General features: G+C 39.0%; 1 protein-coding gene across 2 annotated transcripts in view; it reads right to left on the reverse strand.

Moving 5' to 3' along the window:
- RELN (reelin) overlaps window positions 1-26,123 on the reverse strand; it is a 535,402-nt gene that overhangs the window by 278,908 nt on the left and 230,371 nt on the right. For both annotated transcript variants that reach the window (XM_025929644.2, XM_086696880.1), the window contains exons 5-6: window positions 8,390-8,422; window positions 5,064-5,142 (exon numbers count right to left, since the gene is read on the reverse strand). In XM_025929644.2, the coding sequence (XP_025785429.1) occupies window positions 5,064-5,142; window positions 8,390-8,422 (112 nt within the window). The remainder of the gene's footprint in view (window positions 1-5,063; window positions 5,143-8,389; window positions 8,423-26,123) is intronic.

Raw genomic sequence — 26,123 nt, forward strand, 5'->3', positions numbered from 1 at the left:
AGAGGTACATCCTCAGACCACCCCTGCTTTTGCACCAATAAGTCCTCTGAAACTTAGTCACAACATCAGAAAAATGGGAGAGGCCTAGCCAAACGCGACTGAAATTAAGTTTTAGCCACTGGGAGAAGGAGGACAATAAAAATAAATTAAGTTGGGTTATGAAAGAACAACGAAAAGTTTTATTCCTCCGATACCCCAGTCTGTGGCCAGAATTTATAACTGCAATGCTTGTGTAAACATAAACAGTTTCTGAAAGGACTGGCAAAAACCATTAACAGTTGCTGCTTCTGTTGGAAGGGAATACAGCTATAGTGTGGGAGGAAGGTTTATTTTTAATTTTAAATATTTTTTTAATATTATTGGACTTTTTGCCAAGTACCTTTATTAATTTTGAAATGAAACTTAGTATTTAAACTAAGTAGACGGGCAGGACATTCAGTATTGAATTGATATTAAAAAACTTTCTTGGGGGGCGCCTGGGTGGCTCTGTTGGTTAAGCGGCCGACTTCAGCTCAGGTCATGATCTCACGGTACGTGGGTTCGAGCCCCGCGTTGGGCTCTGTGCTGACAGCTCAGAGCCTGGAGCCTGTTTCAGATTCTGTGTCTCCCTCTCTCTGACCCTCCCCCATTCATGCTCTGTCTCTCTCTGTCTCAAAAATAAATAAACGTTAAAAAAAAAATTTAAAAAAAGTTTCTTGGTTCTATCACAACTGCTCTCCAACACTTGGAAGAGTAACTGGGCTGTTATGTTCATTCATAACAATAGTCACAGTGTTTTATGTTCCTTGTCTTTTATGTACAGTAATTTTTACATGAGATAATAAATGTGAGTATTACAAACTACAGGTAATAGAGTGAAAACAACTGGGATTTTATTAAATGAAGTTAATGGAAGCAAAGCAGTTGTGAGTGATTGGTTTTGAAACTGATCTCTCTCTCGATCATTACACAGACATAACTAGTTTCTTAACTTTTCCTTCAGCTTGTCCTTAAAAATTACAAATTGAATACTGCATACAATGATTTCCAAACCCCATGGAAGAACATGCTTACACAAGCAGTACATTTTTCCCTAGTGGCAAATTATTTGGTGATGTATGTAGTCATGGGAATTTGGCCAGAAGCAGCACAGAGGACACCCTGCTGTATGTATATGGCGATGTACAGCAGAGACACAGAGTTACAGACTTGGCAGTAAGGTTTTCTCCTTCCTACACTGTCACGGAGTTGCCCAGGGATTTCTAATTCTGTGGGGTGGAGGGAATTAAAGACAAGATCATAAAGAACAAAACTCACATTGCCAATATTGTGAGAAAACAGATTTCAGGACAGTGAAAACTGCCTTTATAAAGTTCCAAAAGCACGTAGGGCATCGTTACTATACTGGTCATATTTCACTGGGATGTACAATTTTATTGAGTGCTAGTTTCTTCCTTTAGGGAATTTATGTCTATTTTTAAGGATTTTGAGACAGCTAATATCCTCTTTTTTCCCCATTCCCTATGATTCCACTAAAATATATTATCATTAATATATGTTCCATATATTATATAATACAGAAATATTTACTCTGATGTGTTTTTTTTTCATCCAAATGCAATAATGGAATACATGAGGACTTGGTTGAAGTCCTTCAACTGGTTGAAGATTTTAAAAATAATAATGATTTGGGGTCATATCTGGACTTAGAGGAGACAAGGAGAACAATGTGCAAACATATCACAGGAGGAAGAAAGGGAAGGAGGGAAGGAGGGACAAAAAGAGGGAGAGAGAAGAAGGAAAGTAGGGGAAGAGGGCAGGGGAGGTGGTAGAGAGAGAGGGAGGGAAATAGAGAAGAGTAGGGAAAGAAAGAGAGAAGAAGGGAAGAAGGGAAGGCACTAACTTGTACTGAGCACCTACAATACTAGACATGGTGCCAGATCTTTTCCAGCTCCTCAAACATTAAAACAATGTTGGAAAAACAGTATTCATCTCACTTTTTACTGACAAAGAAACAGGCTCTTAGCCGTAAAGGAAGCTTTTCGCTTTTCTCAAGGTACCCAGCTGGCCAGTGACGAGCTCAAGAGTCAAACTGGACTGGCCTGACCTCAGAACCTCTGCCACCTTTTGCTGAACAAAGTCCTCTCTCAAATGATGAGAGGTTCATAGTTGGGGCTTTTTTTAACCTTAAAGAGGCTACATGAAGGAGACTGTGGGCAATAAGAGATAAAGTAAAATTACTCTGAAATATATTTCATAGAAAACAGAAGTACGTGGCTTTTTAAAGTTAACACAAAAATTTTTTAAGTGGGAGAAACTATAAGTTAAGTGAAAGGGACACAAAATCCATAACTTGGGTCAAGAAAGCATATATCAGATCAGTCATGAAAATGGGTGAAGCAAAATCAATCATGTTTTATTGATTTCAAAAACAACAGAATTTGAACCCCATAAAAGTCACATTTTGTATCTATCAAGAAAACTCACTGAAGACAATGAATTAGCTTGACAGAAATAAACTTGCCTTGAAAGAAACAAATCATCTGACAACATCTATATTAATAGAATATAAAAACCCCTAATGTCAAGAGGAGTAGAGAGTTTTTCCTGGGCACAAGCAGTGCTTAGAGAGTTTCTGTGGCCTTTTCTTAGTAAAGATTTTCAATTTGCTTTAAGAAATTTGTATTTAGGATATGTTCCCAGGGAAGTGAAATTTTATTGATAAACTATTTCTTAGGTGGCATATAAATTATGAGACTTTATGATTCTGGCTACTCCGATTTTTATTATATACTATCTAGATCAATATTTCTTTCTAGAAAAGGCACAAAAAGTTCCTCCGTCTAGTATTTAAGCACCAGCACTCTCCATCTATATAACATCTTCAATGTTCAGTTCCAGGGCCACTTTCTCTAAGAAAATCCCATCAGAGCCATCTTTCTTGTTCTGGAACTACAATACATGTTATTTGTACCCCTTCTATTAGAATTAAGAATTTCTATCCTGGATTAGGAGGGTTTTAAAAATATGCATTTTGTATATCCTCTACTAAACTATAAGCTATTTGAGAGAAGGACGATATCCCTTTTAAATTTACTGTATAAATAAAATGATTATTGCCTAATATTCATTGAACAGTGAAAATAAAGAAAAACAGAAATGAATATCATATACTGACATCTGAGGATGGAGTTCTAGTCTGTTTTTAATTTTTAAATTTGAATATAATTGGCATACAATGTTACATTAATTTCAGGTGTACAACATAGTGTTGCAACTTCTATATATGTTCTGATCCAATCACCACAAGCATAACTACCAGCTGTCACCATACATGCTATTATAGGATCATTGACAATATTCCCTATGCTGTGCCTTTTATGCCCATTCCATAACTGGAAGCCTGTATACTCCACTCCCCTTTACCCATTTTGTTCATTCTGCCCCTCCCTCTGGCAACCATCAGTTTGTTCTCTGTATTTAGGGTCTGATTCTGGTATTTATTTGTTTAGGATATGTTTATTCATGTGTTTTATTTTTTAGATTCCACAAATGTGTGACATCACATGGTACTTATATTTCTCAATCTGACTTATTTCCCTTAGCATAATACCTTCTAGCTCCAACCAGGTTGTTGCAAATGGCCAGATCTCATCCTTTTTTATGGTTGCACAATATTCCAAAGACACACCTTCCTTGTCCCTTCACCTATTAATAGACACTTAGTTACTTCTATATCTTGTTTATTATAAATAATACTGCAATAAACATGGTGCATATATCTTTTTGAATTAGTGTTTTTCATTTCTTTCTAGTCTTGAGCACTGTTTGAATTTTGGTTGCAACTTGAAAGTTTACTTACATTAGAGCTTCAAATTTACCTTGAGCTTTTGGTTGTGTATATAAAAACATTTAATGTCACAGAACATCCACATTCAGATATTCTCTAAAATGACACAGATTGATGGTAGGTCTGGGTCGACAGACCTATTTCCCGAGTCACCAAAAATACAACAAATTGCCAACAAATTCATGCATCTGTTGATGTATTCGACAGGTTAAAAAAAATTTTTTTTTAACATTTATTCACATTTGAGAGACAGAAAGAGACAGAACACAAGCAGGGGAGGGTCAGAGAGAGAGGGAGACACAGAATCCGAAGCAGGCTCCAGGGTCCAAGCTGTCAGCACGGAGCCCAACAAGGGGCTCAAACCCACAAACCATGAGATCATGACCTAAGCTGAAGTTGGATGCTTAACCAACTGAGCCCACTGGCGCCCCTCTATTCAACAAATTTTTAATGAATGGGTTTGATTCATTATTTCTTTGCCCTCAAAAATCCCATGGAGTTGAACCTAAGCTGCCTTCAGAGGAGAGACTAGGGTGTAAATAAATGAGGCAGTCCAATGACTTAGAAGTTATTTATAAGTGTGACTCAAATCACCTCTCATTTCAGATAAACCATTTCTCTTCTTTTCCTCAGCATAAATGCAATTTTTAGACACACTAAAGCATAATGTTTTCTTTTTTTTTTTTTTTTTAATTTTTTTTTCAACGTTTTTTTATTTTTGGGACAGAGAGAGACAGAGCATGAACGGGGGAAGGGCAGAGAGAGAGGGAGACACAGAATCGGAAACAGGCTCCAGGCTCCGAGCCATCAGCCCAGAGCCTGACGCGGGGCTCGAACTCACGGACTGCGAGATCGTGACCTGGCTGAAGTCGGACGCTCAACCGACTGCGCCACCCAGGCGCCCCAAGCATAATGTTTTCTACATAAAGAACTTGTACACCTGAAAAAAAATCTAAACATATGCATGGCTTTGAGATGTCACCTAGATTCAGTTTTTAAAGAAGTCAAGAAAGTGCTCGCTTCGGCAGCACATATACTAAAGAAGTCAAGAAATAGACATGCAGCCTACATTAAGCCCAGTTTCCTGGTTGAACAACTCACAACTTTTATTCATCCCTTAGTGCTTGAAGAGTAATTTAACGTTATGTAACTGCTCCAAGGGAGCAATCAGCATCATTTTTTTTTTTTTTGCATAACACAAACAACCAAAGTGAAGCATATTCCTGTAACTTACCATATATTTGGATTCAACTCTAGTCGGTGATAGGAGTCAAAGTCATCTCGTAGGATAATGCTGTCGCTATGTACTTCAGCTAAAAGAAAAATAAAGTATTTAGGAAAAAAATATACTAAACAATAGACTTAGCTACACAAAAGGGTCAATGTACTGCTTTTATGAGGAATAACAATATTTTATTTATTTATTTATTTTGGAATAACAGTATTTTAAATTAAAACTGAATTTTAAATGAGCAGTTGATTATATATTTGGCCCCTAAACTACTAAGGGACAAGTGTAAAGTCTCGATGGTTAGGCACCTACAAGTCTGGAAACCACAGTCCCCAAAGAGAAACCCGACCAAACTGTCACCAGGCAGAAAAGGCAGGAAGGCCAAGGTCAGTACTAACCTATGAAGACAGGTCACACAAGACTTGTCTCTCATAGCTCAATATGCCCAGAAAGGTTCAGTGTTAACTCACTTTAATAGAAGCAGATGGACCATTCTGGCTATTCATTGTCAGCTAATGTTGCTGGTATTTACTAACCCATTTCTTCATCTCTTTCCTACTATCCCTCTTCCCCTGCCTTGTTTTCCCTAGTTCTGCATATTCACTCATATTTTATTCAATGTGTTGCAAAGTGTTAACATTTTTCCCCCTCAGAGCTGCATAGGAGAATTTATCTACGTTAAGTAAAAGTCCTAAATAAAGTCATGTTAAAAGTCAGGAGGCATATGAGGGAGCCACCCATAGTTTAAAATAAATTATCATTACACTTGAGATTGTATTAAATATCTATTTTTAAGTTTTCAAACAACTTTGGGCATACCAAGAGCAAAGAGTGTTTTCGTAAGCCATAGAATTTGTGATTTTTCCACTGAATAGAAGGTGGATAAGTAAAAAAAAAAATTCACGGCTCGCTTTTAAGGCTGTGGGAGAAATGAAAATTCTTTCTACTCAAGTTGTAAAAAATGAATTTCATGGTCAAAAACCCTCTCATCCCATTCCCCTGGTTTGCTTGGAAAGTTTCTTTTGGCTCATATAAATTCTCTGGGCCTGTATGATTCTGTTTGAACTAGTTTACACATGCTTTTTGGAAAAATTAAAATCACAGGATCTGATTAACAAAAAAATAACCAATTTTTTTTTTACTTTTTTCAAAGGTGATATTTTATGTTTTTGGCTCACTTGAATAACACAAATAATTCATCGATCCAGTGGGTAATTAAAATCACTTCCAAATATCAGGAAGCGTACTTCCAAGTTCTCTTTGGTGACACTGCCACCCACGGCCCTCTTCGCTCTCTTTATTCCAGGTATGCCAGCAGGTAAGCACATAACGAAGTCCAGGAAACCAGTGAATCAGCATGTATTAAGAGCAACGGCTGCTCAAACTCAGAAGCCTTAGGCAGGACAACAGGGAGAATATGGATTTACGCAGGGAGAACGCTGTGATGTATTCTGCGTGTGGGAGTGATTTAATGATTCCTCTGAGCGATTAGATGCAGTGCCTGAAATGCCTACAGGGTGCAGCTCTCCCAAATACCTAACCTGGCCCAGAAGAGGCTGGGCCACTGCGGGTCACCAGCCTGCCTTGGCTGCCAGAAGGCATGCTTCTAAGCACTTGTTTGAGTTAGTCTGCCAAAGAAGAGGAGCCCCAAGCTGTAGCATTACATAAAAGTAGAGCTTCTCAAGGAAGATTTTCCAAAGAGAAAAATAAATTAATTGGGTTTGTAGGTTGAAAGGAAAAGCCCAAGAGACAAACAACTGACCCATCTGCAAGTCCCACCGTGAGAGACATCTGAAAAGGCTGGAGCCAGCCAGGATGATTTATTTTCATTCTTATTAAATAGTGTAGCATTGGAAATTGCTTTTAAAATAAACCCTCACTAACACAATGAGAAATTGAACTCTTAAAAGACCATTTGTTTATGTTTTACAGAGGCATGGGTAAGCCTCAATGGTTATTTGTTCATGTGTTTACTTCTTTCCAAACACTATTATATCATTGACTGTACACCTTTACAAACAGAAATTCATTCAATCATAACAACCCAAGGAGGTAGGTACTATTATTTCCTCTATTTTGCAGATGAGGAAACTGAGGCACAGAGAGGCTAAGTAATTTACTCGACGTACATGGCCAGCAAGCAGAGAAGGTGAGATAAACCCAGGTAGTGGTTCCAGAAACTATTCTTAGCAACTACAAACCTTGCCTTGCATGGCACTATGGAAAGATCATGAGAAAAATGAGAGGTAGTAACTTTATATGGTGCCATTAAACAAAGCTTATGGTTATTTGAACAACTTCATTTCAATTTTGAAAGAAATGACCAAACTCTCTTTTTACAACCCAGTACTAGTCTGAACAGTTATCTCAAATCTGAAATGACCTCCATGCCTCCACACTCCTAGCTCCTTGCCCACCAACCCTATGCTCTACTATTTATGATGGGTAGGAGCTCTGGGGAAAATTTGGCATTAAAATCCTTGATCAAAAGATCAGGCTCATACAGAGAAAGACAGATACCATATGTTTTCACTCTTATGTGGATCCTGAGAAACTTAACAGAAACCTACGGGGGAGGGGAAGGAAAAAAAAAAGAGGTTAGAAGGGGAGAGAGCCAAAGCATAAGAGACTCTTAAAAACTGAGAACAAACTGAGGGTTGATGGGGGGTGGGAGGGTGGGGAGGGTAGGTAATGGGCATTGAAGAGGGCATCTTTTGGGATGAGCACTGGGTGTTGTATGGAAACCAATTTGACAATAAATTTCATATATTAAAAAAAATAAAAAATAATAAAAAATAAAAGATCAGGCTCAACAGGATCACAAGGATGGATGTACTAACAGGTTTAAAAGTCCTTCCACTGGCCCCAAGTGGGCACCATGATTGCCTCCTTGGTGAGGCCCTGTGTTCGAGCATAATATGAACCCGAGACAGATTTCTTTTTTTGTTTGTTTGTTTTTTGTTTTTTAATTTTTTTTTTCAACGTTTATTTATTTATTTTTGGGACAGAGAGAGACAGAGCATGAACGGGGGAGGGGCAGCGAGAGAGGGAGACACAGAATCGGAAACAGGCTCCAGGCTCCGAGCCATCAGCCCAGAGCCTGACGCGGGGCTCGAACTCACGGACCGCGAGATCGTGACCTGGCTGAAGTCGGCCGCTTAACCGACTGCGCCACCCAGGCGCCCCAAGACTGATTTCAGTCAATGATCAGTGAATCAGAGAGGGCAGGAAGTTTCCTCACCTCTATATCATCTGCCCACACAGTGAGAGGATTGAAACAAGCCTATCTAAGTACTAAGGTTAGTGACACTGGGGTCTTAAGCACTTACCTAGATGTGGGTGCATCGTGGCTTCTGTTGGAGCTGGACCAAGAGAGAAAAAGGGAAAGATGATTGATTAGCAACAAAAACAAAATCAGTAATAATCAAATACAATTATAAAACTTAGGTAACACTAAAGAAATTAAATGACTAGAACCTTTTTGGAAGAGTAAGAAAAAAAATGCCAGTAAACATCTTAAAGTAAAACATCCAACTTTCTATGTAGTTATTCTATTTAAAAGTAACTCCTAAACTGAAGAGTAGAACCCCTTACATTCAGGATAGTTGAGTGTATCCCTCAAACACATCAGCCTCAGGTATCCCTCAAAACACATAATATAAATGTGACGTGATAGTTAATGGATATGCTAAAACTCTTCCTGAGCACCCAGTACCTCTCAGGGGCTATTATGGGTGTTAGGGAAATAGAAAATAGTGCCACTCTTGCTTCCAAAAGAGCTCATTACCATCTGCTAACTAGAATATAGTGCAGTAAGTGCTATGGCAGACAAGGAAGGGATACTGGTTCCAGGCTGAACAGTAAAAGGGTTGTCGGGAGAGGTTTTCCAGAGAAGATGATTTCTCTGCTAGGTTTTGAAAGATGAGCAGAAGGAACGTAGGTGGTGGTAGAGGAGGGGGGAGCTGCTTCTTTCTGGAGTAAAAGTGAAAAGGCATAGAGAAGCAAAAGAGAATGGCTTTGGGGAAGAACCACAACAGTTTCAGCATGACTGGATGAAAGTGTTAAGAGGAGAGAGTAAAAATGGTGATGCTGGGAAAATAGGGAGGACAAGATCATGGAAGTGAATGCTGGGGAATTTGGACTTTACCACGAGAGCTTGACGATCTTCTGAACATTTCTGAGCAAAGGAATGGATGTTCAAAATATGCATTTTAAGAAAGGGCACTCCACAAATAAGGGACATAATATTGGAATATTAATATTCCATGTTAAATAAAATAGGTCATTAAAATTCATCTATTGTTTTTTAAGTGTGGCTACTAGAATACTGAAAATTATACATGTGGCTTGCATTATACCTCTACTGGACAGGGCTGAACAACAGCTAGGAGACAGATCGGTGCTGGATATCAATTAAGGAATCATTGTCACACAGGAGGTGGTGGAGTCATGGAAGATGACCATGTCATTCAGAGAGAATGCAGGACATAGAAAAAGAAGTGAAATGAAGTGGTAAACACGCATTTAAGGGACTGGTAGAAGACGAGCTAGCAAAGGAGACTGAGAAAGTTCATTTCATTATGGGAATAAGGAAATGAGAGAGTTTTAAGAGAAAAGAGGGTTAAATGAAAGACCAAAATAATCCCAATAAAGATGATATCTATTGAGAACATACTGTTATCACAGCACTGTTAAGCAGAGTCTATAGATGAACCCAGGAAATTTGGCTTCAGAGGCCACACTTGTAACTACTGTGCAGACTGTTCTTTCAAGAAAGTCCACTGCAAAGACAAGAGATGAGATTTTGTAGCACCTAACGAGGATCAAGGACCAAAGAAATTTTTTTGTTGTTGTTTGCTTCATTTCTTAAGATATCATAATTGTTGGACATGACTATATCAGCTATTTTACAAAAGGGGCTCTCTGTGTTCACAGAATAAATTGTGAAGAAGAGGAGGAAAATAATACTGATATCTATATAGTATTTAACTTCAAAGAAAACTGGGAAATAAGTTAATTAAATCAAATGTAAAATTTAGGGCAAGTATCAAGTAAAAATACTTACTGTTTAAATATGTATAACAAAATATCTGCAGAGACATCAGGACCTACTTGATTTTAAATGAGGCCTGGACCCAATAAAAAGATTAAGTTATAAAATGCTTTACTCTACCTTAATCTAAGGAGTCTATCCAAATTGGTATCTACCTTTTCTACATGACTTTGGCACATGGCATCTTATACTGAACCACCCACAACATAATCATCAGGGGAGGCCAATTAGAAAAGACTCAGGGAATCAGAATCTTTGGGAATGGAGGCTTAGAATTTGCTTTTGTTGTGTTTTTGTTTTTGTTTTTAGTGATGGAGCAAGAGAGGAATTTATTTCAGTGAGGCCAACACCAGGAAGACAGCAGACTAATGTCTCAAAGACTGTCTCTAGAATCTGTATTTTTGAAAACCTTTCCTGGTGATTCTCATAAAAAGCCAAATTTAAAAACTATTGGTCTTAATCATATAGTCCAGCCCTTATTTTTACAGCATGCAGAACTGTTCTTTGTATTAAGTATATATCTTTTCTCCCAAAAGGAAATAAGTTCCTCAAAGGCAGAAAATATGGCCACCCAACACACCAGCCTAAGCTGCTAATCAGTTCCCAATAAATGCTGAATTAAACTGAAAGATACTTCTTAATTGTAATATATTTTATGATATTTTGGAAAATGAATAATTGAAGATCCAAACCTTTGAAAACATGCCAAAATATACTCATAATATTGTCAGAAAGTCCTTTAGTATAACAGTCTGGGTAGTTTAAACACCCAATAAATACCACCTAAATTTAATTTAATTCAACAAATTTAAATCATGTTTTAAATCACTAGTTAGGAAAAATCAATTCAATATTTTTAACAAAATCCACTGAGATAACTAAACGTTATTTCCTCAGAAAGAGAAACATGTACGCATTAAACTTGATGGAAAGAAATGTACAAATTTCCTTGAAAAATATACACGTATGGGGTAAATATGGTCCAAAATCTAGGAAAGTACTGGGCCTGGGAATCTTATTTTAATCATCTCTCAGTAAGTGACTATATCAATCTATTTTTTATGTAATTTAACAAAATTTCTAAGCCTGTAGGAAGTTCAACCTCTGTTCCACATTTATTAGGGGTAAATGTACCACAGAAAAATTAGAATAAGTAGCCTAAAGAAGTATAATATAGGGGCGCCTGGGTGGCGCAGTCGGTTAAGCGTCCGACTTCAGCCAGGTCACGATCTCGCGGTCCGGGAGTTCGAGCCCCGCGTCAGGCTCTGGGCTGATGGCTCAGAGCCTGGAGCCTGTTTCCGATTCTGTGTCTCCCTCTCTCTCTGCCCCTCCCCCGTTCATGCTCTGTCTCTCTCTGTCCCAAAAATAAATAAACGTTGAAAAAAAAATTTGAAAAAAAAAAAAAAAGAAGTATAATATAGTTTAACATTATTTATTACACTCCCACTTGGATAGTACCTGCTTTTTGCCTCATACTCCTAACATGGATGAATTATGTGAGTTTGGCATAAAGGTCTTTACTCTTTCCTTTATTAAATATAAAACACGTGCATTAGAGAGTCCTAATTTGTCAGCCTTCTCAGTGCTTGCCCAGTACCATATCTTCAACTAAGTATGCCTTTCCTGCTCCTCTGCCATTGAACTAGTTCTGACTCATTTTTCTAGATTGCTTAAATGTTTTATCTCAACATTGTGTTGGTCTATTACTGATTCTCTGCCTCCCCAAGGACCTTTGATTGTTCCCACCCTACCACTCCCACCTTGGTCCAACTTCCCAGCTCCTATGACCCAAAATCTCAGGACCAACTCTAGCTACCACCTAAAGTTGCCAAATGGCTTAGACTTGGAAGTTTTGTTCTGAGAGAGAACAAAAATGTTTCTAAAGAGGTAGGTTTTGGCTTTGGAGAAAACAGGACAGAACATGTCTTTAACAGAAGTATAAAAGACATCTCAGTTCCTTCCAGTTATCTCTCCATCAGGATAAGAACACCAGGTCAGACAATCAGCCACAGGTACATACAGGGAAGGATGCACTGGATAATGAATTAGAGACAGAGAAAGATGGCTGGAATAGTTTTGTACCCAAAGAGATCACTGAGGAGGCACTTCATAATAGGGTCCCAATTTGGCTTCATTGGTGAATCCCATGAGACTATATGTAAAGGCTGGACAGAACTTCAAGCTATGAGAATGCACTTACTGTCCTAACATAAAACTTAACAAATTTGGATATCCCTAGATTCACAAAAGTGATTAGTTGTACATCCTATGCTGCAGAAAAAATTCACTTCTGAGAAAAAGACCAAAAGTTTACTTTAGTTTATACAAACATGTGATTACTTATTAAATTGCTTATCTTCCCATAAATTTGGGGGCAATTCAGCTTAATATGAAGTTTCTACCAATAATTTGTAAACTCTTATAAACAGTGTAACGGCTAGAGGCCAAACTTTCAGTGGTGTTTTTTAGAATTAAAGTACAATGATCATGGGATACCACATCTGCAGTTGGATTTTATAGATCACTCCAAGGAGATCTATGAGCATTGGCAATGGATAAATAAACCCAACTTATAATTCCAAAAATTTACTAATTCGTTACTGATCCTAGGCAAGATGACAACACTATCTGTGTTAACAGAGGATAAATGTGTAAATGAATTTGTGTTTCACTGAACTTGATGTCATTCAAAATAACCACACATCTCTGAAATCTTTACCCACAAACTTAATGTCACTTAGACCTACAAAAATTATAGAAACTACATCCTCTTTAAAATTTTTTTTTTTAACGTTTATTTATTTTTGAGACAGAGAGAGACAGAGCATGAACGGGAGAGGGGCAGAGAGAGAGGGAGACACAGAATCGGAAGCAGGCTCCAGGCTCTGAGCCATCAGCCCAGAGCCTGACGCGGGGCTCGAACTCACGGGCTGTGAGATCGTGACCTGAGCCGAAGTTGGACGCTTAGCCAACTGAGCCACCCAGGCGCCCCGAAACTACATCCTCTTTAAAGCTTGATCAGGTTCAAGTAATTGTACTGAATTGGAAATTGGACTTAAGTTATATCTTGATAACATCAAGAGTATGCCAAATGTCATCAAAATGAATCAACTTAGTCAAAACCACAGATAAAATTTGAAATGCTAAACAGCCTACTTAAAATGAAGTTCCTACTTGCTTAAAAGAACAAAGTAAAAACAAGCCAACAGAATGTAAGAACCATGACAGAATCTCACTAAAGCCTCCATGCTCTTTTAAAAGTCTGTTTTCAGCAAAGGATTAAGAATGAAGGTATGGCTATAGCACCAAAAACCGTAAGATAGCTAGGAACAAACTTAACCAAAGAGGTAACAGATCTGTACGTTGAAAACTATAGAATACTTATGAGAGAAATGGAAAAACATTCTATGCTCATGGATTGGAAGAACAAATATTGTTCTTGGATTGTTCTATGCTCATGGATTGGAAGAACAAATATTAGAATAAACAATTCTAAAATCTGTATGGTCCTAGAAAAGACCCAGAATAGCCAAAGTAACGTTGAAAACAACCAAAAAAATAACAACAACAAAAGAAACAATGCTGGAGGCATCACAATTCCAGACTTCAAGCTGTATTAGAAAGCTGTAATCATCAAGACAGTGTGGTGCTGGCAGAAAAACAGACACATAGATCAATGGAACAGAATAGAGAACCCAGAAATGGACCCACAAATATATGGCCAACTAATCTTTGACAAAGCAGGAAAAAATATCCATTGGAAATAAGATGGTCTCTTCAACACATGGTGTTGGGAGAACTGGACAGTGACATGCATAATGATGAAACTGTACCACTTTCTTATAGCATACACAAAAATAAATTCAAAATGGATGAAAGACCAAAAAATAAGACAGGAAACCATCAAAATACTACAGAAGAAAGCAGGCAGTAACCTCTTTGACCTCAGCTGGAGCAACTTTTTACAAAACATGTCTCTGGAGGCAAGGGGGAAAAAAACAAAAATGAACTTATTTGGACCTCAAGATAAAAAGTTTCTACACAGCAAAGGAAACAATCAACAAAACTAAAAGGCAACTGATGTAATGGGAAAAGATATTTGCAAATGACATATCAGATAAAGGGTTAATATCCAAAATCTATAAAATCTTACCAACTCAATACCCAAAACCAAAGAACCCAGTTAAGCAATGAGAAGAAGACATGAATAGACACTTTTCCAAAGAAGACATCCAGATGGCTAACAGACACATGAAAAAAAATGCTCAATGTCACTCATCATCAGGGCTACAAATCAAAACCACAATGAGATACCACCTCACACCTGTCAGAATGGCTAACATTAACAACTCAGGAAACAAGAGATGTTGGCAAGGATGCACTGTTGGTGGGAATGAAAACTGGTTCAACCACTCTGGAAAACACTATGGAGGTTCCTCAAAAAGCTAAAAGTGGAATGACCCAGCAATTGCACTACTAGGTATTTATCCAAAGGATACAAAAATGCTAATTTTAAGGGGAACTTGCACCCCAATGTTTATACAAGTACTATTGACAATAGCCAAATTATGGAAAGAGCCCAAATGTCCATTGACTGATAAATGGATAAAGAAGATGTGGTATATATACAATGGAATATTATTTGGCAACTAATAAGAATGAAATCTTACCATTTGCAACAACGTAGATGGAACTAGAGTATATCATGCTAAGTGAAATGAGTCAGAGAAAGACAAATATCATATGATTTCACTCATATGAAGAATTTAATAAACAAAACAGATGAACATAGGGGAAGGGAAAGAAAATAAGATAAAAACAGACAGGGAGGCAAACCATAAGTGACTCTTGAATATAGAGAACAAACAGGGTTGCTCGAGGGGAGGTGGGTGGGTGGGGATGGGCTAAATGGTTGATGGGCATTAAGAAGGGCACTTGGGATGAGCCCTGGGTGTTATATGTAAGTAATGAATCCTTAAATTCTACTCCTGAAACCAATACTACACTATATGTTAGCTAACTTGAATTTCAATTAAAACAACAACAACAACAACAACAACAACAATGAAGGATGGCATACTGTTGCATGTTTTTACCTGAAAAAAAAGCCAAGCACCTTTAAAATTAAAAAAAAAAATTTAAATATTTACTTATTTTTGGGAGACAGAGAGAGTACAAGTGGGGGAGGGGCAGAGAGAGAGAGGGAGACACAGAATCTGAAGCAGGCTCCGGGTTCCAAGCTGTCAGCACAAAGCCCAACGTGGGGCTCGAACCCACGAAGCATGGGATCATGACCTAGGCTGAAGTCAGATGCTTAACCAACTGAGCCACCCAGGTACTCCTAAAATTTTTCAAATTATCAACACAAGTTGGTAGCAATTTTACCAGGAATAAATGAAGACCTATGTAATTTTGTTAGACCAATATCCCAAGAGCCGGTAAACAAGAAAAAAAAAACAAAAAAAAACCAAAACAGTAAACTGTTAAAAACTAAAAGAAAAAAAAAAAAAGTAGAAAAAATGTGTACTGACACTTACTTAGTTGAGTAAATGGAAAAAAGCACTTAGGCCATTTTGTTTACACATCTGTGTGTTGGTACTATTTCTAGTCACAAGATTTGCATGTCCCTTCCTAAGGAATATATTTGGGTGCGGGGGGTTAAAGATTTTTAATAGCTCATTATTTTCCACTCACAGTGAGTTAATCTGACCTTCATTATGATATGAAAACAACTACTTATCAATCCCTTTCCAAACATTTCAATACAACTGATGTTAAATAGCTATCTATTGCTTGGCATAGAGAGTTACTCTGTGAACATTATTTTTCTTTTGCTAAACACATTTTCTCTATTATCTCCAATTATTTACAGCATCTCATAGACTGTAATGATTTGTCTTAGGACACGGGTAAGAGAGCAGTAGCTGAGCTCTGCTGATGGAAATGGAAGATCAGAAAGTTTTGATAAACTCAAACAGGCAGCAAACACCTTTAATTCCAGCGTGTATGATTTCATTTGGATCTTGGACCTCACAATCATGCTTTTCTTAATGCCATCCCAGAGCTTAAATCTTTGGGTGTTTTTAGTGAATATTCTAAACATAGATCATTATATGGTTTCTCAATATAAATCAAAGCAAAAAGTCTTTGATTTAATGAATTGAATAAATGAATTCAATTTATTCAAGAGACAAATTTCATGCTGAAAGTAAAGAAAAGCTTCATTTATTTAGAAAGCATTTCCGCATTTATGCTTTTTCAAAAACGGCACCCACCAGCATCTCCTGAGATCACAGCAGCCTAGAAGAGGCACTTTAGAAAGAAATGAGGTCATGTTTAACTCCCCCAAAGGTTGTTCTTTGGACAAGTGTTTATCTTGCAAGTCACTTGTTTTGGAAGGAAACTCTACGTTACTCTAAAATATATTTCTGTCAATTTTTTCAACAAATAATTCAGTACAAAGTTTTCAATATGCTGAGCAGAAAAAGGAAGGGTTGTCTAAAAACGAATTGAGGGAGTGGTTAATGATCTTTGTGTTAATATTATTGATTACTTAAAAAAAAAGCGTTTGAGTCAGGCAAGCAGTATATATATGATGACAGGCACTTCTTACAAATAAAGGTATTATGTTATGGGAACCATATCTCCAGATCATTTTAGAATTCAAAGGCCCTAGGTAGTTTTGCCTCAGGTATCTCTTCACCTAATTTGAAATTCAAATGTATGAAATTTCCAAAGCTAAATATGACAAATTAGACACGGTCTGTGAAGTTACCATTTAATGAGCTATGAACCTAGACTTTCATCTCCCCAGGAATAATTTCTTTATTACTTTTGTATTTTATTGCAATAAAGAACCATTTGACCTTCAAGTATGATAATTAAGCTTCCAAAAATGTTATAAATTCAGAGTGAAAATAGTTCTCTCTGTGTTCAGGAATATACTTATGATCAGTATAAAAGATTCCTTAATATTTAAAGACAGCTAAATTATGCACAGAACCAGCAATATTAGGAGGTATTTTTCTCTTCCCTTCCCCCCCATTTCCCACCTCAATTAGATTTGTGTCTCATAACAACTTATCATCTGTCATATTCTAAAATAAATGGAATAGGAGAAAAACTAAACTATATCTTTATAATCTGCAAATGGGGAAACAGAGAACTCTTTCAGGTGAGATTTATTCTACTATGAGCTGTCAATAATGAGATATTAAGTATAACACTTGTGATTTCTTGTCTTGCTTTTGCTCATGTCCTGACTTTTTCTGGGGGGAGAGAACCATATATTTCCCAAAACTTTGTCTATGATATGAATGGAAGTTTAAATGAAAAATCAGAATACAAAACGATATACCATCTGAACTGTTGAGGAATAGTTTTTTTTTTTTTTTTTTAAATCACTGTGTAATAATTTTTTAAAACATCTTGGACCTTTGAGAACTTGAGGAGATGAAGTTCACAGATGGGGCAGAGGAGAGGAAGTAGAGGTAAAAATTGACCCGTAGCCTGAGCACATATGACTTTTAAATAACAATCAGAGCTAGGAAGGAAAATCATTAGGATTAGCATTATAGGATCATCATATAGGTAGCAGCGGCAGCCGCCTTGTTGCTAATGTGAGCTGAACTTTGCTGGAGGTCTGCCAATATCTGCTCTCCTTTATTTTAACTGAACCATGACCCCAGTTAGAGGTACATTTCACACTATCCCCTGCAGCTTCCCATGACAAAGGAATGAAACTCTGACCATAAGGAGTGAGCTGAAGTGACCTGGGTCATGCCTTCTAAATTTAGGAGCGGGCATGCTCCCCTGGCCCTTTACCCTTCCTACTGCTAGGACACGGTAAGCACTGGGACAGCTAGCATGGCTCCCGGATGCGGAAGCTATGTGCCGGACAGCACAGAGCCACTCCACCAGCCCCGGACCACCTGCCTCCGGCCTGATTTATGATAGAGAAATATACTTCTAACTGTTAAAGCTAGCATTCCCTCTGCATCTCACTCACAATTCTAAAGGTCAGAGTGGAAATGAAGGCTGCTAATACTGTGAGTTCATCTGGGTAAAGACTCTATCTTGTGTATCTCTGCACCCTCTGCCTAGCACAACGTCAGGCATATAATTGCCCCAAAAATGTCAGTTTATTGGGTAGTGATAATACCACCATTACATTAACTATTGGGAGCTGATAACACCAGCAAGACACTGCTGTTAGGAAATTCTAATGTTCTCTGTTCCCTCCTGTCTTGGTCATTTGTACCTCTGTTATCATCTTTATGATAACCTTACTTCTCACTTTCCTTCATATGCCTAAGGATACTATGTACAATCACCTTGTTCTAAAATAGACACAAGGCAGCTTGCCAGAAAGGGCAGACAATCAAACAAGGCAATAGAGGGGAAAACTCAAAGATGATGATTAATGAAGGGTCGGCAAAAAAACTACATCCAGTTGAGATAAGTAAAATGCATGCTCTGACGTCTTAAGTTTGGTCCTGCTATAAAGTTACAGAAATTGAAGAGTTCATAACATGTAAAGAAAACATATTGCTCAGGGAGAAGGGGGGGGCGTAATTCAGGTACAGAGACTCGAGAGAGGTTTCTCCTGTGGTTTCTTGGAAAGAGGACACTGAGCAAGGTGATGAACATCATTTGAAATAACATCCATCCAATTGTGAGTTTTATAGGGCTACTCCTAATAAAGCCCATCAATGCAGAAGGAGCCCATCTCATGCCTAAATACGATTATAAAAAGGATTCGGGGGTGCAGGAGGTACAAGCTGGCTGGCCATTAAAGAAATGATGGTCATTAGACAATTTTGGAAAGGTATACCCTCTCTGTGTGGTTCATTCTTTCCCTCAACCAGTAACTGAGTGCCTACTAAATGCCAGGTGCTGTGCCAGCTTCTGAGATATTAAAATGATCCAGTGTCTGCTGGATCAAGGGGTTCACAGTACAGCAGAAAGTTAACACCTGACAATGCAATATGGTGAACTAAGTTCGATTACTAAGTAGTAGGTGGAAAAGTGATACAAACAAAGATGATGGAGGAGGAGAGACTTGAGCTGGATCTTCAGGACGAAGGCAGCTTCATCAGTGAGATGGAGAAGGTAATGAGGAGGGAGTTCCAGGGAAAGGAATAGGCCTGCTTAAGCCACAGAGACAAGGGACAGGAAAGCATGTTTGATCAAGCCCGTGCTTATTACACCTGAGATGGAGAGTTATGTTAGGTGAGGGTGAGGGGTGAGAGCCGGAAAGCAGAGATGAGGCTGGAGAGACAGGCAGGGTCGGATCTCAGAGGGCCTTGAAAGCTAGTCTAAGTGGAGCAAAGGGAGGCAGTTGCAGGGTTTGAGGCTGGGAGTAAAAAAAAAAAAAAAAAAAAAAAAAGAGGTCTGTGTTTAAGAACATTTTGATAGATGTGTGGAAGACCTGAACTACAGAAATAGTTCCAGGTGTGAAAAGAGGCTGGGTTAAGAGATACTAAGTATAAAATAAATTGGTCTTAGACACATCGGATGTAGACCTGGAAGAAAGAAAGGAATGAGGAAAGTAATGTTATCCTGGTATCTGACTGGGGTGACTATGTCACTAACCAGAACTGCAATCAAGGGGTCCAGATTTGGGGAAAAGTCAAGTTCGGTTTAGAATATATTGAGTTCAACGTACCTAAATGGCATCCAGATGTAAATGCCTTGTAATACTAATGACAGCATTCATAGAGGATTTATGTGCTAGCCACCATGCTATGCACATCCTCTGCATTGAATCCTCAAACCTTTACTATCTTCCTTCTGGGCATAGGATGTTGTGCCAGGCTCTTGGGAACCTATGTATGGCACACAGCACAATATGTGTTCATTAATATTAATGAATTCCAACTCTTAAAAACATGACTATTAAAATCTATATTAATTATTACATTAAACAATTCAATCTCTGAATGTCAAAATAAGATTGAGTTAATAGGTTGCATGAAGTAATGTTTTGCAATCCAAAATAAAATTGTAATTTAAGGTGTGTTCATCACAGCTTTGTTCTCCTCCCCAAAGTAATTATATAGACCCAAACCTAGGCTGTTTGCCCTTCAAAATATGGGGGAATTCAGCATATTATATAGCAGCTTGAGTAGAAAGTGTACTCCTCTGGATCCAAAAGAACTCAATGTCAAATTCTTCTCAGGCATAAATTCTGGTGTTTTGACTTTGGACTAGATAAAGCTGTCAAGTGGGAATGTATATAACCCTGAGAACTGAAAAGAAGGCTGTTTAAATCCAGATTCAATCATCTTGGGATATACAGCACCAGTTCAAAACACCATTCTTTAGGAAATTAAAAAAGTCGTCAGATCCACCTAGAGCCAATAGCAAGAAATTTTACTATGGCCCCATGAGTCAGCTCTTTGTTGTTCCTTTTAATCTTATCTGTCCTCAGGATCACTTAGGAACACTTTTTGCCTACCACAGCCCCAGGAAGGCTTCAGTTCCTCCCCCTATAGGGTAGTTTGTGAGACCTTGAAGCAAGATTAAGGGTTCCAAGATGATTTTACCAAAGTCTCCTAATTCAGCTCTCTTCGTTTGTAAATTGCAAAGGCAGGGATGTCAGGAACAGTGGCTGTAACTGCTAAACTGAAATGTAAGCTATAGAATAGCCATGGGGAAAACATATTTCTTTGAATAGCAAAAAAAATTTAACATTGGGCAAATTCAAATGGAACACACCATTATTTTTCACTTTAACTATTAAAGCAGATATGGTAAATCAAAATCTATTAGGTGATTCCAATTTGTTTAGTGTGAATTAATGAAAAAACATCTCAGGATATTGGGAAAACATTTAGTGATACAAGCTACTGAGTAAGCAAGAATAGACAAGGGAAGATTTTGATACATCTGATGTAAAATTCACACAATATTTGGGTACGCAAAGGTATTCTTTTTTTCCCGCTTTATTGAGGTATAATTGACAAATAAAAATTGCCTATATTTAAGGTATACAACTTGATGTTTTGATATATGTATACATTGTGAAATAATCACCACTATCAAGCTAATTACCACATCCATCACCTCACTTTAAAAGATATTCTTAACATGCTGAAAAATATCTCTGTAGGTTAAACACCTCATTCATGTTGTGGACTTGCTTACTGAAACTTTTATCTCCCTCCATCTCACAGTTTAAATAAACTTTCAACCGTCCTTATTACAAAGAATTTAAAAATTCCAGAGTCTTGGATCTGAATGAAATAAATACTCTGCCCACCACCATGGTCCGACGGCCCTTAGAGAATACAGCCACACTTTCTACCATGCTCTCTGTTCTGAGAGTGACAGACAGCAGAACAACCGCTGAGCATGGCAGAAAGCGGCCAAGGTTTTTGGCTCCAACTATAAACCTGACCCCTTTCCCCTGACATAAAACATTTGCCTTTGGTTATATCCTCTTCCATCAACTCCACAACAGAGGATTCCAGCATGGTTTATAAATGGCATGCACCCTTTGGGGGCACTACAGGGCATGACTGCTGTCGGCCGTTAAGCCTGCCATCTGGCCTTGCTAAATAATCAATGTGTGTGTTTGAAGGGGGTATGCCAAGAACCTCACAGGCCAATGAATATACACACACCATTATTCTCCCTGCCCGGCCTCCACCAGGATTCGTGCACACTGTTGGACCGGCGACAGCCCAGGCTGCTATGCTCACATCAGCTTCACACTTGCCACCTCGGTCTTATGAGGGCTTCAAAAAGTGTGTATTCTCTCCTAGGTGTTCAGGGAATGGAGGCAATGGTGAGGATTGTTCCTTATTGAAGTTGGGGTTCTTGAGGGTTTTAACGTTTACTCTTAGTATATGTGTGGCCAAAGTGAGCACTTTAATGTTTACTTTTTTTAATGTTTACTTATTTATTTTTTGAGAGACAGAACACTTGTGTGTGGGGGGGGGGGGTGCAGAGAGAGAGGGAGAGAGAGAGAGAATCCCAAGCAGGCTGTCAGTGCGGATCCCAACATGGGGCTTGTTCTCATGAACCATGAGATCATGACCTGAGTTCAAATCAAGAGCCAGACACTTAACAAAATGAGCCACCAAGGTGCCCCTAATGTTTATTATTATTTTTTTTAATTTTTAAAATTAAAAAAAAATTAACATTAGAGAGAGAGAGAGAGAGAGAGAGCACATGTAAGTGAGTAGGGGAGAGGCAGAGAGAAAGGGAGATACGGAATCTGAAGCAGGTTCCAGGCTCTGAGCTGTCAGCACAGAGCCTGACGCGGGGCTCGAACTCGTGAACTGCTGAGATCATGACCTGAGCTAAAGTTGGACACTTAACTGACTGAACCACCCAGGTGCCCCTAGTCAGGCTATATATTAACCACACTCATATTAACATTTTCAAGAGGACTCCTTGTATGTGATTCTGAGGGATATGACTTAGGTCTGCAGACTTTTCTATATTGCTCAATAGTAATTCCCATAAAAGACTGACTTCCCCTAGTTCCTTTTAGGTTTTCAGTCTATTCTGAAATTACTCTGATCACCTCTGACAGTAGTTCACTACCATGTTTATCTTTAAAATCACTTCGTGGCATTTTGAGCAATCCCCCAGATAGTCACATGGCTAACCTCCTTTCCTCCTTGCTCTTTGCTCTGATGTCACCTTCTTGGTGAAAACCGCCTGACTTAGCTGCTCTCCTATTTAAAACTGCAATCGGCCTTTTCTTCTTCCACCCAACCACGTAGCCCTGCCCTACCCTATTTTTAGTTTTTGTTTTTTCCTGTAGCACTTACCATCTCCTAACATGTATCACATTTGACCATTTAGGATGTCTCAAATTTATTGTTTCTCCTCTCTCCACTGTAATATAGGCGCCAGTGGAGCAGGGATCTTTGCTCTGTTCACTGATGTATCCCAAGATCTAGCCTAGAACAGTGCAGGACCCATGGTAGGCATTCAACAATCCTTCTTGAGGACAAAATGTTAAATGAATTCACTTCTTTACTGTCTACTGCAGGTGAATGAACCTAAGCACCTTCCACTTTCACTTTCACCTTCACCTTCCACTTTCGAAACAACTGAGAGTATACAACCTATCACCTTCCACCCCAACCCCAAACTAGAAATAGAAAGCCCTGGTTCCTCAGCAGTACTGTGACATGTCAGCAGAAGACATGTTAATTATTTAACACCTTAGGATTCAAAATGAAAACCTAAAATCTCTGAACCTAGTGTATGTCCCCAGAGCACTGAGGAGACCCATTAGTGTTTAGGTGAAACTGTGAATAATTTTCCGATTTCTTAAAATAGTGATTCATACATTTTTCAAACTGAGGTCAGTGTAAAGGACATTCCTCTGTGACACTGCTTTCTGTTACAGCCATGCTGCCTCATGGTGTTCCGTAGCATAAAGTCAGGGTTAAAGAAGATTTTTCAGAAAGGCCAGTGACTTTTCAACTACAAAATGTTTAAGGTGATTCTTCACAGCAAACATTTATAGAGTATCTGCTTTTATTTTATTTTTTAATAAAGTTTATTGATTTATTTTGAGAGAGAGCAGCAGAGAGAGGGAGAGAGAGAATCCCAAGCAGGGTCCCACTGTCAGTGCAGAGTCCGACATGGGGCTCCATGTCATGAACCATGAGATCATGACCTGAGCTGAAATCAGGAGCCAGATGCTTAACTGACTGAGTCACCCAGGCATCCATGGAGCATCTGCTTTTATGGCAAGCATTGCTAGCTGTTCAGAAAAACAAAAAATTAAGTCATGGTTCCTGCCCTCAGGAAGCTTCCAGTTGGAGGACATGAGTAGTTAAATAAAAATTATGATACAACAGAGAGCAGTCATGTTAAGAGACTCAAGTCCTCACAAAGGAAGAGGCAGGGGAGTTGTAATTTAGAATTTGCCTGCAGTTCTGAGAAGTGATTTCTTTCACCTGCCTCATCAGAATTGTCCCTCCGTCTTGTTAAGTATAACCCTATCCTTGTTATTTGGGTGGAGGGGGAAACTTGTGCTATTTCTTTATAACCCAAATGATATAAGTTTGCTATAAAAACTTAGAAAATACAGGTAAGTATAAAGAAAAAAAATTAAACATCCACATTCTTACCACACTGATCTACTTTCTCAGGCTTTTTATTTCACTCTGGCTGACTTGACTAAACCTTTGCTCCAGCAAGATCCCTCCTCTTTGCCATTAACTGAGCCTGTACTTTGTGTCTGGGCTCTGAGAGTAAGGTTACACAGAGCTTGGATCCAGACTACCTCTCTATGATTCCAAGGTCCTCAAAAAGTCTAAATCTAAACGTAAGTGACTGCCCACTGGCACTATCTCCTCAGCCTCAAGAAAGGAAAAGCAGCCCCTGGTGTCCAGGAGCTGACCTGACACGGCTGGGCCTTGCTGTTCTCCCAAAGAACAGAAATGACTTCACAGAACATCAGCTGCGGACAAAGCCACTCTGGGGTCATGATGGGACAAGACAGACACAGGACCGCTTCGTCATGATGCCTGAAAGTGGACACAACCAGAAAGAACATTGTCTACCTCACGGTATACCACACATCCCCTTCTCCCGGAATAGTGGCGACGGTGCTGTCTCTTTACCAGTTTTAGCTTAATCTCACTCTTGTCTACCTTCCCTGTAGATTAGGGTTTACTGAGATCCCCAACCAGAATGACTGTTTATGGCATCCAATACAGAGCAAAGCCCCACTTACACAAGACCTTGCCAAAATCATGAAATACAGCTCGAAATCTCATAGTAATTCCTTTTGTAACATCCTCTTATTGAGATGTCCCCTGGTTCTATGGCATGATTTCTCCGTACTGGAATGAGCAGTAAACCCAACCTGTCAGCTACAGGGGTGCTCTTGGTGGTCTTTGCTGCAAGGCACTGGATGCCTATAAATGTGTTCTGGTGATATCGGGGGGGTGGGGGAGGGAAAGAGAGAGAGAGAGTCCCCATCCTTTCCTTCAGTCTGCTTTCCCCTCTGGCTGCCCTCTTCCTTTCCCTTTAATCCTAGATTTTTCTGCCCAAAGCCTCAACTTGAAACACTGCCTCACACTTACTTCTCAACTCACAATAATCTTTCTTCCCTTGAATGTCTGTCTCCAAAGCCTGGGCAAGAGCTTTCCACACTACAGGGCAGCTTCGGGTAGTCTAGTCTCTCCTGAAACCATCCTCATTTATAGCCAAATCGCTAATAATGTTCTAACTGCAAAATCTTCAAGGCTTTTCTCATACTTCATCCTCTCCATTCTCTCGGAGGCCTTTTTTGTCCCTGTTGAACACCTCTACCATGTTGAAATGTCTCCCTTGAGTTTCCCAGTCTCCCAAGCTTCTCTGGAATTCCTTCTTCTTCCTGCTCCTGTGCCATCACTAGTCTTCCACACTGAGGCCCTTCCTCCCTTCTCCCAAGGATCTCCCTGGATGAGCACGTTCCCTCCTCAGCACCAATATGTTAATGTTTCTCAAATCTGCCTCTCTTCCTAGCAGGCTGCTGGAGAGCCCTGCAGGGTGGAAAAGCAATTCCCTCAGAGACAACGTGCTGAAGACCAGATTATTACATTCTCTCCCAAACACCTGAAGTTTCTTCATTTCTTCTCTCAGTCCCTGCTATCACCGGCCACCCAGTCACCCAGACCAGAAACCACAGAATCACCCTGGATCCTCTTCCCTCCCTCACTCGCTACTTTGATCACATCTTCTCTGAAGTCTCTCTACCATAACTCTTTCTTTCTCCAAGACCGAATTTTCATTTAGCTCTTGCCAGGGTGACACAGCATCCTACTACTGCTCTGCCGTCTCCCATTCCTAACCTCTGCCACCCATTCCACCCCCATCCCATTTTCTTTCAAAAACACAGATTGTTCATGTCACCCTCCTGCTTCCCACTGTCTACAGAACAATGTTTAAACTCCAGAGCAAACAGAGGGCTTCACTTACCCTCCCAGCCTCATGGCTTAGCTGTAATGACCTACCAGGTAGCTTCCTCTTGCTCACGTCTATCTGACTAG

The sequence above is a fragment of the Puma concolor genome, chromosome A2, assembly GCF_028749965.1.
Source record: "Puma concolor isolate L17-30 chromosome A2, mPumCon1.1.hap2, whole genome shotgun sequence".
NCBI lineage: Eukaryota > Metazoa > Chordata > Mammalia > Carnivora > Felidae > Puma > Puma concolor.